At 35.1% G+C, this 19,786-nt stretch overlaps 1 protein-coding gene across 2 annotated transcripts in view; it reads left to right on the top strand.

The window, feature by feature from the left end:
* The window catches only part of UBASH3B (ubiquitin associated and SH3 domain containing B), a 171,659-nt gene extending 155,226 nt beyond the window's left edge, over positions 1 to 16,433 (top strand). For both annotated transcript variants that reach the window (XM_074215298.1, XM_074215299.1), the window contains exons 12-14: positions 2,559 to 2,665; positions 3,982 to 4,091; positions 11,464 to 16,433. In XM_074215298.1, coding sequence (XP_074071399.1) covers positions 2,559 to 2,665; positions 3,982 to 4,091; positions 11,464 to 11,601 — 355 coding nt within the window. In that variant the 3' untranslated portion in view covers positions 11,602 to 16,433. The remainder of the gene's footprint in view (positions 1 to 2,558; positions 2,666 to 3,981; positions 4,092 to 11,463) is intronic.
* Positions 16,434 to 19,786: the final 3,353 nt, after the last annotated feature.

Consider the following 19,786-nt stretch of genomic DNA (forward strand, 5'->3'; position numbering starts at 1 on the left):
GCGTTATACTTCCTCTAGAATTGCATCAGATTGAAAAAGCAGTGAGGAGGATGCTAAGTGAGCCAAAGGAATGGTAGAAGTAGAACCAAGGTCAGATACTTAAGAGCCAGGAGAACTCAGTCCTAGTCCTTATCCTCCTGTTCAGTTGCACCAAGCCATTACATTATAACAGGGTTACATCTTTTAACAGAATTTAGACTTTTGCACATTATGGTCTTAGTCACAGTCCAAGGCATAGGGAAGAATTTCAAATTTTCAGAATTTGAAAGTTGGAAAGGTAATTTCAGCAGCCATGTTGTCCAACTACCCAGAAAAGGAATTCCCACTATATCATTCCTGACAAGTGATGACCAAATTTTTGCTTAAAGACCTCCAGGAAAGGGGGATTCAATCACCTTTCTGCAACCTATCCCAATTTTGGACAGATCTAATTGGTAGGGGCAGATCAGTGGTTATGATGATTTGAATTAAATACAGCCTTAGGCACTTTCTAATTGTGTGAGCCTTATTTGCCTCAGTATCTCACTTGTAAAATGAGGATCTTTACTTCCTGAAGAAGGAAATGACTCCAATATCTGCTAAGGAAATTCCAAAAGGGATCAAAAAAAAGTTGAAAAATCACTGAAAAAATGATTAAATAATAATTCTTCCAGGTTTTGAAGATATAAAAACAAAAATGAAACCATCCATGCCCTGAAGTAGCTTACATTCTGTTGTATGTGTGATATGTGATAAACCCAGTAATAGAATGAATGGGATTAGAGGATCACTAAAGAATTGTTTCTAGTCCCTTGAGAGGCATTGATTTTCCTTTATAACTAACTGCAGTCCTAGTGTGGCTGTATAAGTTAGAGTACTGTCCCATGAGTCTTGAGAACTAGAAGAAATAAGGCTAATCTGATGATCAAATGCAAATTGTGATCCACAGCAACAGTCCTCTGGTTCTTTAGGTCATTTTGTGATTTCTTGACTTAAAATCCAGTTACTCTTAACTATAGCTAAGAATAGACAAACTTAATGAAATCTTTATAAATACAAAATGTATCATTATAGAATATTGAACTAGAGGTTACTCTTAAAAATTATCTTGTCATCCCCCTCCTCCTGCCCCCTATACATATATATTTTGCAGATAAAAGACAAAGGCTCTATCAAGAAATTCATCTACTCCAACTCTTTTTTGATACCATTAGTTATTCCCCCCCCCAAAATCATTTTTATTTATTTGGTCAGTTTCTTACATTTACTTCTAAGTGTATGTGTTGTATTATCTCTATTAAATATAAGTTCTTTTGGGGGGCATAGCCTGTCTCATTTTCATCTTTTGATCCTCAATACCCTATCAGAGTTCCTAGAGCATGGTAGATACTTGTTATTATGAAATTTAATTCCACTATATTCTGATGCTTGTGGACTTGTAGAACCATCATGGAGTGGAATGGGCCATCAAGGAATAAGGGGACCTGACTTTGACATGAACAAGTGATGAATCCTTGGATAAGTTATTAATTTCTTTGTGCCTCAGTTTCCTTATCTGTAAAACTTGAGGTTTGGATTAAAAAAAATCTTCCAGCTTTAATGTTATAGTATTTTATAAAACCACTTCTCCAGATGATCTATCCAAAGTCTTTTTCATTTTATGAGGAGGCCTCCTAAAGGAAGAAGTATACATATTCCTAAATCTTTATTTATCTTGTTTCTAAAGAATATGTGAAGCAGGGACGGTTAGACACTAACACAAATTCAGGGGATACCTAGAAATGTCACTGAATCAAGAAATGTCATCTCAGCTAGCTAGCCCTTTGACAGTAATAACCCAATATAGTTGTGGTTTGACTATGGCTAAGTCTACCGGTAAATAAGGCAATTGATTCATTAGACTTTAGTTTTTCAGAGGACTGCATCTCTGAATTTCAATTTCCTCATTTGTAAATTAAAGATAATACTTATACTCTCAAGTTTACATGGTGATTGTGAAGAAAATACTTTGGAAATTTTAACTACTTTGAAAATTTGCTATTATTATTATTGTTGTTATCATTGTTATTATTATTATTATTATTATTATTATTATGAAATGATGTAGAAAGGGCATCTCTTTAATTCTGAGATATTCTATTTATAGGAATGTTCCCTGTATCTGCCTAACACTTGGGGGGTGCTATATGATTAAACAAGGAAAAATGAGTATGCATGCAAAGATCAGGGGCAAGGGGCCTCTAAGAAGATGGGGGCTAGTTACTTTATGTTTTGTATTTTGGACCAGACATCTATATGGGAAATTCCTAATAAGGAAAATATCCATACAAATGTAGATCTCTGCATTTTTTTTTCTCTGCAATCACATACTCTTAGAGGGCTGCCTATGGTACCAAGATGAAATGGCTTGCTCAGAGCCACATGTCTAGTATGGAACAGGTCTTCATAGTTCAGAGGCTGCTCCCTATCCACTAGCCCTATTGCCTCTCCCACCCCATATTCATCTTTGTTATTATTATTTGTTTTCTCTCCACCTAACAAAATGTCTTAATTCCTTTTGGTTATTCTTCTGTCTATAGACCTCATATACCTGTCAGCAAATTAGTGATTTCTGAGTCCTATGACACATACATCAGTAGAAGCTACCAAGTCACAAAAGAAATCATAAGTGAATGCAAAAGCAAAGGTAAGTAAAGCTTCCTTTTACTCCATCTTGAATCCAGTGATGATCCTCCAGCATGGTTGACTTGCTTCTCTTATTTCTTTTAAAATTGTCATGTCAGCCAAATGGAAAGAGAACTATTTCCCTATTTGCAAAGACCTTCATGCTAAATTTGTACATTCTTCTAAATACCCCAGATGACCAGGGATTGTATTGAGGCACCCTGAAATCTTGCTGTATATGTTACTCTTATGTGGCATGAAATACCGTTTCAGAGGGAGCCATACTGAATATTGTAATGTTTCCCTGGATAATCGTATTATATGACACCATTCTGGGTATTGAGACATATCATCCTATATAGCGTGATAGCGTGAAATACAACATTAAATGGAACCATACTGCATATTATATCATCATCTTATATAATGTGGAATACAGAATTAGATGGCATCTTTCTGAATATTATAACATTACCCTATGCAACATGAAATACAATATTAGATAGTGCCATGCTGGAACTTGTTTGAAGGCCTTTCTTTTTAGATGTAGCAGACTATAGCATGCCAGCTTTGTCTATTAGCTGTTCACATGGCATGCTGGATAGTGATAATCTATTCATGGCATTTATTGTTTCAATCTGTTAAAGCTGGACTTGATTACAAAACCATCTGATTGATGCTTGAGGTTTTGATTCTTTTATTGTTTTTCTTCTATAACATATCCCCCATATACAGAATTATAGCCATTCTATTTCCATTAAAAAGCAAACTATCCTATTTTAAAATTATTGTTTGAATTTGGAATGGTCAAATTATTGTAAAATGTTCCTAGATGTCACTTTCACATAGTTTGTTTTCCCACTGACTTGGGTCAGGACTCAGTAGAAAGAAAATAAAAGATATTGCTATGGGGGCAACTAGGTGGCACAGTGGATAGAGCACTGGCCCTGGAGTCAAGAGGACACCTGAGTTCAAATCCAGCCTCAGACACTTAAAAATTACCTAGCTGTGTGGCCTTGGGCAAGCCACCTAACCCCATTTGCCCTACAAAAAAATCTAAAAAAAAAAAAGAAGAAAGAAAGAAAGAAAGAAAGAAAAGAAAAGATCCATTTGTCCTGGGTCTGGATTTTTAAAAGAGATGGGGGTAGAATGGTGATGTGAGGAGGACATTCCAAAAATGATAAAAACCAAAAGTTTGGAGGCAGAAAAGCAAGGGAAGTGTTGATAGAACAGTGACTGGCAGAGTTTGTGAGAGGCCACAAGGTTCACCATTTTGCATATCCCCTATGTAGAGTCTCCCAGCTCTGTTTTCATGTGCTCTGCTTTTTCCACTCCCAGGAAATAACATCTTGATAGTGGCCCATGCATCTTCCCTTGAAGCATGTACATGCCAACTTCAAGGACTCTCACCCCAGAACTCCAAGGACTTTGTGCAGATGGTCCGAAAGGTAATTTACACTACTGCTTAAACTTTAGTTTAAGGTGTGTGCAGTACGTAATGGTTTCATCATGTTTTAGTGGCCGACGGTGTATAAAAATCCAAGTTCTTTATGTGTGGTAGTTTTTTCGTTCTGCGCCAGGGGGAGCCAGTCAGTCTTTCCTTCAGAATGTTTTATTGTGAGTCTGCTCTGTAGAAGACATTGTATACTAGGTAGAGTTGGAACGCCAAAGATGTAGCCAGCGCTGCCCTAGCCCTCTTGAAACTTACAGTCTAATAGGAATAATAAAAAAAACTATATCATGCTACATAACTAAAATACAAAGCAGAAAATGTCTCCTGTGAAGTGGTACCCAAGGGTAAGTACTCTAGCAGTTAAGAATAGGCAGTGCTAACTTCTGGCAAAGGTAATTAGAGAAGACTTCCAGGAGGAGTTGTAACCCATATGCTAGGCCTTAAAAAAATGGGTGAGAAGGTTATCTTTTCAAAAAAAAATTTAATGAAAATCTGACTTTTCTCCCTCTCATCTTTCCCCTTCCTCATTGAAACAGGGGAGAAAGGGGGCAGCTAGGTGACACAGTGCATAGAACACCGTCCCTGGAGTTAGGAGGACCTGAGTTCACATCCAACCTTAGATACTTAATAATTACCAGTTAACCCCATTGCCTTGCAAAAAAAAACAAAAACAAAAAAAAGAGGGGGGGAACAACTGTTACAAGCATGTATGTTCAAACAAAACAAATTCTCACACTAGATATGTCCATATAAAAATATTTCAATCACCATTCTAAGGTAGGAAGATTTTTGACAGTTGAAAGGAAGAAGAGAATGTGGAAGTAATCTGGAACATAATTTCTTACCGTTTCTTCTAGTCTTTAAAAGTTTAGGATGCTTGACAAAACAAAATTAGAAAAATAACCCCCCCTTTTGGGGGGAGGGGGGTTGCAAGGCAGTGAGGTTAAGTGACTTGCCCAAGGTCACAACTATATAAGTATTAAGTGTCTGGGGTTAGATTTGAACTCAGGTCCTCCTGATTCCAGGGCTGATACTGTATCCACGGTGCCACCTAGCTGCCCTGAAATAACCCATTTTTAAAGATGATAAACACCATGATAAGCAATTCCATTAGAACTGTTATTTATATAAAAAATTAATTTAGAGCAGTATTTCCTAAACTGTTCTGCAGAACTATCATGAGAAATAGAGATCTGTAAGATCCCAATGATGGATGTATTTTCCCCAGTAACATATATTATTTGTAATATGAATAATATTGTTGTTAAATATATAATTGACCAATTATATAACTTATAGAATTTATTGGTGTTATTAATAATTATTATAATTAATAATGATAGCTAGTAGGTATGTGGGGGGGCAGTTAGGTGGCACAGGAGATAGTGTCAAGCCTAGAGTCAGGAAGACCTGTGTTTAAATCTGGTCTCAGATTTACTGGCTGTGTGATCAAGGACAAGTCACTTAGCCCTTTTTGCCTCGGTTTCCTTATCTGTAAAGTGAGTTACAAAAGGAAATGGCAAATCACTCAAGTATCTTTGCTAAGAAAACTCTAAATAGGGTCATGAATAGCCAGACATAATTGAAAGAACAAATTTATGTAAAGTTTGCAAAGCACTTTAGAACTATTTTATCCTCACAGCATCTCTGAGAAATAGGTGCTATTTCCATTTTAGATGGGCATTCTAATGCATTTGATAGAGAGTAGTGGTCCTCCTCTCCTGGTTTACAACTGTTGTTGTTGCTCACTCTGTCCTTCAAATTGGAGGATATTTGTATCAAAAATTAACTGATCATGTGGTCAACTGGAAGGAACATTTATATTGTATTTTTATTTATTTTGTTAACTATTTCTCAATTACATTTTAATCTGCTTCAAGTAGTGGCATAGACTGTGTGTTTATGCTATACAACAGAATCAGGATACAAAATAGTTTTTAATAGTCAGAAATGTTAGCCAGAAACCAGTAAGATAGAGTCCAACAGGGATACATGTAAAGTCCTGTATTTAGGTTAAGATAATCAATTATGTAAATACAGTATGGGAAAGACCTGAACTATCAGCAGTTCATGTGAAAGAGATCTAAGGGCTTTAAAATTCTACAAACTCAGTATATATTGCAGTTGCTTAAAAAATAAAAATGCATCCTTAGAGTAGATAATGGTTCCCCTTTGCTAATCAGATCCCAGTCTGGAATAGGGTCAACTCCAAGCATCACAATGACCTCTCACCAACTAAGTCTGTTCAGCGCAATCTGATCTCACCATTCTCTGCCTTCCTCTTGACGGCTCCAGTCTGATCCCAATCTCACGGGCCTCTTGCATTTGTACCTGATCTCATCACCCCCACTTTCCCGTGCCCACAGCCAGTGAGACCGTATACCCTGTCTTTGTTCCTGACCCAACAGAGAACAAGAGCAGAGAGCCCAGCTATGGCTCTCCTTTCTCTTTCTTCTCCATCTGTCTTCCCTTAAAAAGTTTCCCAAAAGACTGGGCATAAGTCCCTTGAAAACACACAGGACTCCAAACCTGAGGGCTCTTAACATATTCATGCCTACCCACATTCCAGCTCATGAAGTCTTTATCCTTTGGTCCTCTAAAATCTTTGTGACCTTGAGATATCTCCTGAAGTATTCAAGGTTGCTTGCAAACCCAGGTTACACATTTAGTTGAAATATAGAAGCTTGTTATTTAAGGGAAAACATGTGGTGAATCCTTTTGTAATATATAGTATTCCCTTAGGGAAGGTGTGAGAAAAAATTAGGAAATTATAGGAATATTAGTTATTAGAATTTCAGATTGTTGTGTAGAATTTCCTTAAAATGGAACTCTTCTCTACATATGAATTACTCCTGAGCTTTATTTAGTCAAGCTACCTGAATTTACTAATGACTGTTTAAAAGTTAATAAGGTTATTGTCTAGCATACACTAATAAATATGTGACCTCATTGATATGGGTTCCACCTCCACTGATGAAGATGGCTACCTAAGATTGTGGATGCATAAACTATGCCAGGGTGGAAAATGTCTGTAGTGAAGAATAGTTCTTTCTGGATGAAATGGATTGGCTCATTCCAAGTATGACCCAGTTTGGAGGATAGAGTGAGCAACACCAACAATTGGAATCCAGGAGAGTTGAACCACTTCACAGCTCCATCTGATAAGAATTGATTTCTTTTTTCTTTTTCCTTAGAATTGATTTCATTTATATTTCTCTTATTAGTAGTTATTTAAATCAGGTATATTTTTCATATGGTCTATAATTCTCTTTTTGACATTTATTACTGAAGAATAACTTTTGATATTATAAATTTCTGTCAATTGTCTTCAAATTTCGCATAGTAAACTTATTGGTGATATCTGATCAAATATTTTCCCCACTCTTATCATTTCTCTAATTATATCTTTGCTGATTTTATTTACACAAAAAAACTTTTTCAGTTTACATATTTTCACATCAGTAAAGTTCACTTTTACCTGTTATGCTTTCACCTATCCTTTGTTTGGCTAAAAGTATTCGCTCACACTCTTATCCATAGTTGTAAAAGATACTTGATTTCATTCTCTTCTATTTTTTTGTGTGTGACCTTTTATATTGAATTTATTGGCATAATTATAAGATTTTGATCTAAACTGATTTTTGTTACTTTTTAGTTTTGTCAGCAATTATTGGCAAAAAGTGAATCCTCCTAGTATTTTATGTTTTGGTTTTATCAAACACTGTCTTCCTAATTTTAATTCTTGTATATTTAGATAGGTTAATTGATCTATTTTATTTTTTAAACCAGCCCCAAATAGTTTTAGTGACTTCTGATTTTTTTTAATATAATTCAAGGTGATGATGTTATGACCCCCTTGCTTGTATTTGCATTCATTGTTTCCCCTAGAGATTCTAGACATCTGGTTCTTTCAAATGAATTTCATATTATTTTGCCCAGTTTTAAAAAGTATCTTCTCTGTAATTGATTGATAATACATTAAATCTGAAAATTAATTTAGACTTTTTTATCTTCTTGTTGAGGACTCACTGTGAACAATGAATATATATTAAGTTATTTAAATCTTCCCTTAATACAGATCCTGTGTAATTTTGACATATGCTTGGAAAAAAAGCTTTAAGACTTCATTTTTCTCTATTAAATAAAATGTTCTTTTAAAATATACCTAACAGATAATTGACACAGTGGGATTTTGTATTCTCCACATCTTTGTTGCTTGGCATATTATTTGTGAAAACTGCCATTTTCCTTTCTTATACCTTTTTCAAGCATGCTTTCAATAGAAATATAAGATTCTTATAAAATGTGCAGATATGAGAAGGTAGCATATAGATCAGTACTTACTGATATTATTTCTTCCACCTTTTGGACTAATAAGGCTTAGGGTTTTGTTTTATTGTTTTTTTTTTAACCTTTGGTATTTTCACTCTTTCTGATATCCAGGAATTTATCCTTCAAGGTTCTCAAAATTTATAGACAGACTTCCTTTATATGTATTTAGTGTAGCTCATTTGCTTGTTTCATCTTTATTTTCTTCAGTGTCATATCCACTTCCTTATACAGCATAGCTACCAAATGTGGTAGCTCATTCTCCTTGACAGTAAAAAAGTGTTTGTTACAAAGATCTTCACGAATCATGAGTTCAGTGTCATTATGTCCTTTCAGTATTCCTTTGTTTAGTTGCATCTCCTGTCAACTTTTCTTTAATCTTGTTTTCCAGTTGTCTTTTTGTTATTTGTTGAGTGTATATAATAATCTTTTACTATACCTCCTCATAAGATTTGACATATGATTACATTCTGTACTGATGTTGCCTTTGGATATCAGAGCTTGATGAGGAGAGCAAGTGTGCTTCTTAAGACAGCTTTTATATTCTTTTGGTTTCCTCATGGCAGCTAATTATCATCATTTAAACTTTTCTTATAAATAATTACAATTGATCTGTATATCCTTTCCTTTATCCAGTTTCCAGTTTTCAGCGTCAACAGCTTGTTTAAATAAGTCAAATTAAAGTTTGTTATCACTTTTTCTCATTTCTGTTCTTCTAGTTTTCTTGTCAATTTTTATCTTAGCCAAAATACAAATAATTGGTCCAGGATGGCTTCCAATATCAATAACAAAAGTTTGTTATCTATTAAAATACAATCAACTTCATTTTAATATTGTTTGGTACTTGGCATATCTAGTACCTTCTGATTTTTTTCCTTTAAAAAATGTATTCATGTTATGTCAACAAACCTTTGATCTCTCCCATTTCTTAGTCCCAAACCACTGATTTCCAACACAGTGTTGCCATGCTCCCCAAGTATCAAAGTATATGTTGTTTTAAAATGGAAAATCTTATAGAATCATATGTGTAGGGTTATCCTCATGCTCTGCAACTAATTTATGAAAATACTTACGAGCATTACAATATGAGAAGACTAAATGTTGCATGAAATTTTTCTTGATGCCTTTTGGATAGATGATGAAGCCAATTCATCCAGTGCCTTTATTTGCCTCTCCAAGAAGAACCTGTGAGAACCCTCTTTCCATCTGGCTAATACTCCTGTTTATTTTCTGATTTTATTGATATCAAGAAAGTTAAATACAGCTCTTCTGTTACAATGTCCATTTGGAATTTGCTGAAGATCTCACATTTAGAGTAACAATAACAAACATACATATATTTATACACATGTCTGTACCTATATCCATTTTATATTTATACACTTTGTTGGTTCTTGTCCTTTGTTATTAAAGAAGACTAAAATGACATCACTATGTTAATGATGAGTTACATTGTGTCTGTCTGTGGCTGATCAGACAGATATGAGCATGGAATGCTCTACCACAGGTTAGGTACAAATAATCCATGTGAACACCTGTGTCACATTTTCTTTTTAGCTGCTTTTTTTTTTTTTTTTTTAGTTTTTGCAAGGCAATGGGATTAAGTAGCTTGCCCAAGGCCACACAGCTAGGTAATTATTAAGTGTCTGAGTCCGGATTTGAACTCAGGTCCTCCTGACTCCAGGGCTGGGGCTCTTATCCACTGTACCACCTAGCCACTCCTAGCTGCTTCAATTCTGCCTTAGAGCTACAGAGCACAGCATGCTATGCTGGGACGTCCTGTGCCAGTGTCTCCCATGTTGCATAACCAATTCTAAAGTTCTTAAGAGAGCCCTTCAGGGTGTCCTAGTATCATTTTTCCTGACCTTCTTGTGATCCCTTGCCCTACACAAGTTCTCCATAAAATAGGATTTTTGGCAAGTATGTTCCTGGCATTTGAACAGCATGACCAGCCCATCATAGTTGTGCCCTCTGTAGTAAATATGCATCACATGTATATACATACATACATTCTTTGTATCTTATCTATCTATCTATCTATATCAGGTTGATGGTGCAAAAGATAGAAGGCAAAAGATAGAAGGTGGCCCCGTAGATAGAGCACCAGTCCTGAAATCAGGAGGACCTGAGTTCAAATCTGGTCTCAGATACATAATAATTACCTAGCTGTGTGGCCTTGAGCAAGTCACTTAACTTGACTGCCTTATAAAAACTAAAAAAAAAAAGTAGAACATCAGACCTAGAGTCAGAAAGACCTAACTTCAAATCTGTCCTCAGATACTTCCTAGCTGTGTGGGCAAGTCACTTAACACTATTTGCCTCATTTTCCTCATCTGGAAAATGAGCTGGAGAAGGAACCACTTCAGTGCCTTTGCCAAGAAAACTGGGGTCACAAAAAAGTGAACTGAAAACAATTGAAGATATATATATATATATACATATATATATATATATATGTATATATATATATATATACATATATATTTTTTTACCTATTTAATCTAGAAACTGAAGGATACTTAGAACCCTTAGTCTTATTTTCTGCTCTTCTGCCAGTATCACTGCAGAAGTTGAAGGTAACTGTATAGGTCAGAACATTGTTTTTACATTTTTCTTGGTTTCATGGGTTACCATGGCTACTATCTATAACTGTCTTTTAAAATTTATTTTATATAATATTATATATAATAATATATATTATGCAATTATAATTACTTGTATTCATATATGTGTATGTGTGTGTATATATATATGTATGTATATATATATATATATATATATATATATATATTTAAAGGAAAAATGCCCTAGGAAGAGGGTCAGGCAACCCTGAAGAAGAATCTAGAATCAAAATATATTTTGCTTGTTTATTGTTAATTCATTATAGTTAATTCATTAATTGATTAGAATGAATTTCCTGTAAGATTGTATTTGTTTCATTTATTTTTGTTTATGGCCATTAAATTGATAATAAAAATAAAATTGAGTTCATATTGTTAACTCTTTTCTTTTCCCTCTCTTTTCCACTGTTACTATAGATTCCATATCTGGGATTTTGTTCATGTGAAGAATTAGGAGAAACTGGAGTCTGGCAGCTGACAGATCCACCCATCCTCCCCCTCACACACGGACCAACTGGAGGCTTTAACTGGAGAGAGACGTTGCTGCAAGAGTAGACAATAGTGAATAGCAGAAACAGGCCTTTACAGGCTTAGGAGAATCTCTTTTTTGTGTTTCATAACAACAGAGAAAACACATACCATTTATTCCAGTATATTTCCTTTCATGCTAGAAAGTGGATGTGTCACTGTGTAAATAGATTCGGGAAAGCTCTTGATTTGAGGTCACAATTCTCTCTGTCTTGACTCTCCTCTGATCTGAAGCACAGCAGGGTGGGCCCATGATTTTTCCTTCCTGAATCAAGGCACCTGTTAGAACAGATTTTCCCCCCCACTGTGTTCTGAATCATGAACTGAGGGACCTCGCACCCCTCTGGGAGCAGGCAAGTTTTTTCTTAGAATGATCACACGCCAGTAGGACTTACACAAAATCCAACTGGAGTGACATTTGGATAGGGATTTTTATTTACTCCATTTGCATAATATATAAAACCAAACAAATGCATTTGAGGTGACTGCAGGAATACACCCCCTGTCAAAACTTCCCTCACAGAGTGCTAGATTCTACCTTGATGCCACCCCCAACCCCAACCCTCAATTAGGCCAGTCTTGCACACCTTCTAGGTACTCTACTTTAGAAATATGGGACTTACCCAGATGTTGCCACTGTCTCCCAGCAGCAGCAGTGGCGGGCCCATTTTGTGCTGTGCTCCTCTCCCAAGCCACTGTCTGGCCATGGGCTCTTGTTCTCCAAGCACTTTCAGATCCTCAGGAAGAAGGTGAGCTAGAAGTAAGCTGGGATTTGATAAGCCAGAAAAAATTTTGGCTTAATATGAAGTGACTTGGAATTACTCATTTTGTAGCCTAATTAATTTCTCAGTCATTGTGTTTTACTTGGCTTAGTCTAGAATAATATAACTTGTTTAGGATGTTGAGCTTTCAAAAGAATGTACGGTCGGTACATAATGTAAGTCATCAGGAAGCTCATCTTGTGCAATATGTTCATCTTTATTAACCATGCCAATAAGTCAATTATTTGTACATTTACAATGTATGTAATACATATTCAAACATTCATAAATACATTTATTATACAAAAGATGTATGAAAAGTCAGGGAACTAACTTAATATGAAGACAGTCAGGGCTGCACTGATATTTGTGCCGTCTCATTTGTGTGTGTGTGTTTTTAAATTATAATTTAAAATATATAGGGCTGTATGAAAAGATATGGGGGGAATCATGTCCTAGGATTTCCCTTCCTTCCTGATTACTGCATACTTTCAACGGAGTTTTATTTAAAAGAAAAAATAAATGACAATCAAACCAAATGTCAATGTCTATTTAATTGTGTTGTTGAATAACTTGTTGACTGATACAGGTTTTCATAATTGAATCTGGTACCATACAGAAAGTCTAGGAATTTAAGAGATGGTAGTAGGTAATGTTAAAAATGAATCCAAGTATGTCATTAAATGGAATAGGATTCCAAACCCTAATGCATAGAACAGAGATCTTATAATAATACATATGTGATCCTTATGAGTTTAATGGTGCCTGAAAAAGAAAGGGAAAAGATGTCTAGATAAGCATGTTAAACAACAAATAATCTCCTTTGATGTTTTATAAGACATTCAGGATAAGGTCCAGACATAGGTTAAATGACTTGCCTAGGAGCCAAGCCTATATTTTGAATCCATTTTCTGGCTCTAAATCCAGGGCCCTTTCCATTAGACCATCCTGCCTCCCAGTAGAGAAAAGTAAGAGTATCCCCAAAATGAAGAGGTGTCCTCACTGAGTTTTTTTTTTTCTCACTGACTTTTAGCCTGTTGGAAATATGTATCAACCTGCATTGCTAACAGGCTGGCCAATCCTAGCTAGAGTCAGATTCTCCATATTGGAGGCCTACTGTGACCCTTACTCATCAATTCCATCTTGTCCAATTAAAGAAAGGTTGACCCCCAATGTAGGATGGGGTGGGGGCAAGCTGGGAAGAGGCTGAGGGCAATGAGGAAATAGCTGGAGGATCTCTTGATGGCATTGTTTACAGTTAAGGAAAGTCTTAGTATGCTTTTTTTAATTGCTAAACTGACTTGATTAAAGGTATTAAATGAAAATTGAACCTCAGCCACTTCTCACTTCTCTAATCTGATCTCAAAAAAGGAGGTTTATGTGAAAGGTGAATTTCTGACTGGACCACTTGTAGAACAGACATACAAGTTTAATATATATGTTGAAAAGCAAAATTCATTGTTCAGAGTGGAAGGATAAGAGTTCTGGGTTTTATATTTTTATTGAAAAATCAGCTTCTGAAATTATCTACCCAGTTACTGATGCAACTGGTTAACAAATGTCCTAAAAAATCGATTTATCAGAGGAGAAGGGGAAGAAATGGACTTATTTAGCATTTTAAGGGGAAAATCATATCACAGCTAATATTCTGCCACTGCTGTTTGTTTATTTGTTACTATTGCCCTTGGGTAAATAATTACATTTTGTTTTAGACTAATATCTATGTATATAGCATTGTTCAAAAATTTTTCTTAATATGTAGACTCTAAGACATATTTTTTTTTTTAGGTTTTTGCAAGGCAAATGGGGTTAAATGGCTTGCCCAAGGCCACACAGCTAGGTAATTATTGAGTGTCTGAGGCCGGATTTGAACTCAGGTACTCCTGACTCCAGGGCCAGTGCTCTATCCACTGTGCCACCTAGCCGCCCCGACATAATTTTTTCAAAAGAAACTTTTTCTTGTAAAATAATGTGCCTTGGGGGGTATCTAGACATGTAAAATTGATAGACACAATTAATAGCTGTCTTTTTCTGTCTTTTCTTGATGGTCAAGGTAGACAATAGCAAAGTGATTGGTTTGGATATGCAATCCATTAAAAACCATTTTTAGGTAATGCCAACCTGGGCAGTTTGAAATAAATATGTATAATGAAGACTAAAGAAGAAGAGGTTCATTTGGGGTGGAGATGGTCAGAATTCTCCAGGAGACTGACCTCCATAGCCCAAATTTATTAGGTGCTAATAGTTCTCATTTCTTACTTGCATGTGTAAAAATAACCTCAACTTGCTTTGGGAGTTTATTTTGAGTCTCCATGGTAAAAGGGAGCATCATAAATACAATAATCTGAATTATTATTTTAAGCCAAGGTACAGGATGGTTTTTCCTGGAAGCTTATTAAGAAGCAGCCAAATTTAAAAATTCAAATTAGATTAAGTCTCTAATCATGTATAGTAGTGGGTAGGTATATATAATACATATGCATATATGTATATATATATGATATATTTTGCTTTTCACAAAATTGTATATACATACACAAACATACCTCTCATGCACATGCACCCTTAAAGTAAACAGGTAAAATGAAACTAAAAGCTTTTAGCCCAATACTGAGCATTTAATATAGCATCCTGTGTGTGTGTGTGTGTGTGTGTGTGTTGTATCAGTTTCCTAATGCTCTAAGTTATTTGCAGATAGGACTTTGTTTTCAATGGTTTTGAAAATGCTTCTATTCCATTGTGGACATGAGTAATTGGCACATTTTAATGCAAAAGCTGAAAACTATGTTTTCCCAAGCTTTCTACTTGATCTTCATTGGTAGCTAGGAGCTGATTGCTTCACCTCAGTATTGAGTTCAGAATGTAGTGTTTTACTTTCCATTTAGATTCATAGAATCTTAATGGATCTAATTTAAATAGCTGTCTGATAGTTGGAAAGAAAGGGTTATTTTTCACACTATTGTGGTAGGTTTGGGCAAGTTTCTACTTTTTATTTTAATGATCTGCTTTTGTCAAAATTATTTTAAAATAATTTTATATTAATTTTTAGCATATTTATTTGAAGTTTTTTGTTCCAGATTCTATTCCTCCCACCTTCTCTTTCCCCTCCCTTAGATGCTAAGCAATCAGATATAGCTTATATATGGGCAATTACATAAAACATTTCTATATTAATCATTCTGTATAAGAACGCTCAAATAAAAGAAAAAATGAAAGAAAGTGAAAAATAGCATGCTCAGTCTATTTTCAGTCACTATCAGTTCTTTCTTTGGAGGCAGATAATATGATTCATCATTAATCTTTTGGGATTGTCTCAGATCATGTATTGGCAAGAAAAGTTATTCACAGTTCTTCATTGAACAATATTGCTGTTCCTGTGTACCACGTTTTCTTGTTTCTTTTCATTTGACTCAGCATCAGTTCATCTAAGTCTTTCTAGGTTTTTCTGAAATCCTCCTACCTGTCATTTCTTTTGCACAGTGATATTCCATCACAAACATATCACAGCTTTTTTTGCCATTCTCCAACTGATGATTTCTAATTCTTAGCCATCATAAAAAAGAGCAACTATAAATATTTTTGTACAAATTGGTTTTCTCTCTCCCACCTACCTACACCCTGTCCCCTCACTTTTTTTTATGCCTTTTGGACACAGACCTTGTAGTGAGTATTGCTGGATTAAAGTGTATGCACAATTTTATAGCCCTTTGAGCATAGAACTAAATTACTTGCCAGAATGGTCGGGGCAGTTCACAACTCCAACAACAGTGCATTATGTCCCAGGTTTCCACATTCCCTCCAACATTTAACATTTTTTTTAATTGTATTAAACACTGATAGGTATGAAGTGATACTTTGGAGTTGTTTTAATTTGTATTTCTCTCGTCAATCATGATTTAAAACATTTTTTTCATGTGACTATAGATGGCTTTGATTTCTTTGAACACTGCCTGTTCATATTCTTTGACCACTTACCAGTTGGGGAATAATTTGTGTCTTTAAAAATTTGACTCAGTTCTTTATATATTTGAGAAATGAGGTCTTTATCAGAAAACATTACAATTTTTTCCCAGTTTTCTACATTCCTTATAATTTTGACTGCCCTGGTTTTATGTAAAAACTTTTTAATTTTATATAATCAAAATTATCTATTTTGCATTTTGTTTACTCTGTATATATCTTCTTTGCTTCTAAATCCTTCTCCATAAATCTGACAGACAAGCTATTCCATGTTCTCTTACTTTGCTTATTGCATTACCCTTTATATGTAAATCATTTTAACCTTATTATGGTATACAGTGTGAGATGATGATCTATACCTAGTTTCTGCATCCTGGTTTCCCAGCAATTTTTGTAGCTTAATAGATTCTGCTCTCTACCTTTACTCTGTGTATTTCTGCTTCACATGTGTTTCCTGTAAACAGCATATTGTAGGATTCTGCTATCCACTTCTATTTTATGGGTGAGTTCATCCCATTAACATTTATAGTTTTAAAAGCTATCTTGTATTTCCCTCCATGCTATTTTTTCATTTATTTGTGTCTCTCTTATTTCCCACCCTTTTCTTTCTCACAAGTGTCCCCCTCATGCTTCAATTATCTCCATCCCTTTTTATTTCCTCATAGGGTAGGATAGAGCGTGTATGTTATTCCTTCTTTGAGCCAATTTTGATAAAAGTAAGGTTTGAGCTTTGCCTATCCCACTGCCACATCTTTCCATCCATTATAATAGCTTTTTAATGCCTCTTTTATGTAGAATGATTAATCCCATTCAATCTCCCCTCTCCTTCTAGTGCAATTTTTTTACCCCTTCATTTTGTTATTTGATTTATCATCTCATTAAAGACACCCTTATATTCACATCCTCTGTTTATATATACTCCTTCTAATTCTCTTAGAATAATAAAATCATCAAGGGTTATAAATACTATCTTGTCATAGAGAAATATAAAATGTTTAAACAATGAATTTCTTGTTTTTTCTTTCGTTTTCTTTTTACCTTTTTATGTTTCCCTGAGTCTTGTAGTTGGAGAGCAAACTTTTTTATTAAGCTCTGATCTTTTCATTAGAAATGCTTGAAAGTCCTCTATTTTTTAAATGTCCATTTTATTTTTACCTAAAAGATTATATTCAATTTTTCTGGGTGGGTGGTTCTAGGTTATAATCCTAACTCTTTAGCTGTCTGGTAAATCATTTTCCAAGCCCTCTAGTTCAATTGTTTTTCCAATGAAAAATTTCACATTTTCTTTTTTTTATTTTTTTAAAAAATTGTTTTATCTTATCTTGATATCTCATAGAGTAATAAGTTTTCACTTATTCAGTTTAATTTTTAAGGAATTGTTTTCTTCTGTGAGCATTTGTACTTTTCCATTTGCCCAATTCTGTTTTTTTAAGAGTTATTTTCTCAGTAATTTTTGTATATCTTTTCCCTTGCTTTTGACTCTTTTTTCATGATTCTTTTGCATTACTCTCATTTCTTTTCCCAATTTTCTTCTGCTTTTCTACTTTGCTTTTAAAAATCCTTTAACAGTGTTTCCAGGAATTCTTAGTGGGACTGAGACTAAATTACAATTTTCTTTGAGGCTTTACATGTAACTATTCTAACATGATTGTCCTTATCTAAGTTTATGCCTTGATCATCCCTCTCACCTTTGTAACTTTCTATAATCAAGCTCTTTTTTTTGTTTTATGCTCATTTTTTCCTGCCTTTTTTTTGTGACTTGGTGTTTTTATGCAAGTCTTGGGAGGGCTCTGATCCTTCACTATCCCAAGCTTTTGTGCTAGGACTCTGGATCTTACTAATGGTTTTCACTGGACTTCATTACTGAACTGCTTGCTTTCTCTGGAGAGTAGGCTTCTCTTTTAACTTGTTGGATTTTCCTGTAAACCCCCCCACCCAGAGGTGGCTTAGCTGCTTGCCTGCTCCAGGGTTGGGGCCTTGCTGCTGAGTTGGTAGGCTGCAAGATTGGTGTCAGCATCAAAGAGGGGCTTCACCACTGATCAGCAATGGGGGTCAAAGCATTGCTGGTGGCTTTTGCTAGGGTAGGGTCCCTGAGTTGAGGCCTTGCTGCCTGTATAGTCTTCTTATTTGCCTAGAGGGCCATTGGTTTGCAGGAGGGTAAGGTCTCCTGGGTGGATTGCCCCAGACTTGGAACCTAACTCTAGGCCCCCTGCTGTAAAACTGGCTGCTACTGCTGTTTGTAGACCCCCACTCTCCTCCCACCCCTTTTTCCTGCCTTGTTGGTAAGCTGCTTCCTTAGATCAATTCTGAGGCAATTTTCTAGTTGTTGGAGGGGAATTTGGGAGGGCTTCTGAGGGTTCCTTCCTCATTCCACCATCTTGGCTCCAGAAATCTAATAATTTTTATTTGAAAGATGTGGTTTTATGATAAAAGAAAGAAAAATCACCTGAAGTGATAATTCATTGAATCATTGATTAGAGTTCTGTTGCATTTTATACTGATGTGGTAAGTTCTTGGCAGCATATAGAGCATCTATAGGTCATCCAGTTGTGTGTGGCATTACCATAAATGCTTCTTTTCCACTCAAGTAATTCACATTATAAAAAACATTTCTTATTTCAATTACTTGGTGTCATTGGGAACTAATTGTACAGATGCTAGGGAAGGAGTTCTAAGCTCCCTAGGATTGTAGGAAGTCATTCCTGTGTGGTAAATAGAAGTCATTTCTCTGTAAACTTCAGTGCATTGCAACTCAAGTGTATAATTTAAAACTAGTTATGAATCATTCTTGTGAATTTACTCGGGGTAATGAATGTGTTCGAATACAGATGAACTGTAGTTTAATTTTCACATGCGTTGGTACAGTCACAAACTGTACACAGTCTGCTGTGAACTTTGCAGATAATGAGGAATGGGATCATTTGCATTTAAATTGTAGTCCAGCACATGTGTGAGAAATAATGAGATGAAAATTCTCAATGGTTGCTGGTGGTAGAGGGATGGGGAAAGACAACATCTATTTGAGTTAACACTTTACAAAAAGATGAAGGATATTTTCTTAGGTGATAGCAAATGATTTTCATGTTTAAACATAGAACTGAAAATGAATGTGCTTCTCTTTAATGTTCAAATATATTGAATTTCCCTGGGAAAATTACACATTGTAATGGAAATTCAAGTAGAAAGAAAAAATTGACTCTACATGCAGAGGCGGTAACATAATATTTTAAAAATACATGTAAAATTATGCTAATAGCAAGAAGATTCAAAATGATAGAGATGAATAATCACACCTATATACAATCAATTCTTACAAACAATTTACACTTATCACTCAACTGCCGTCAGATAATCGAATCTGTAAACTATTCAGAATAGTCATAGGCTCTTCACAATCTATAGATGGGTAAAGGGACAAATAAACCATTTCCTCCCTTTTATAATTTCCACTTTATGGTTAGGAATCTCATCCAAAAGTGTTTTCCTTACAG

This window comes from Macrotis lagotis, chromosome 1 (assembly GCF_037893015.1).
Source record: "Macrotis lagotis isolate mMagLag1 chromosome 1, bilby.v1.9.chrom.fasta, whole genome shotgun sequence".
Classification (NCBI taxonomy): Eukaryota; Metazoa; Chordata; class Mammalia; order Peramelemorphia; family Peramelidae; genus Macrotis; species Macrotis lagotis.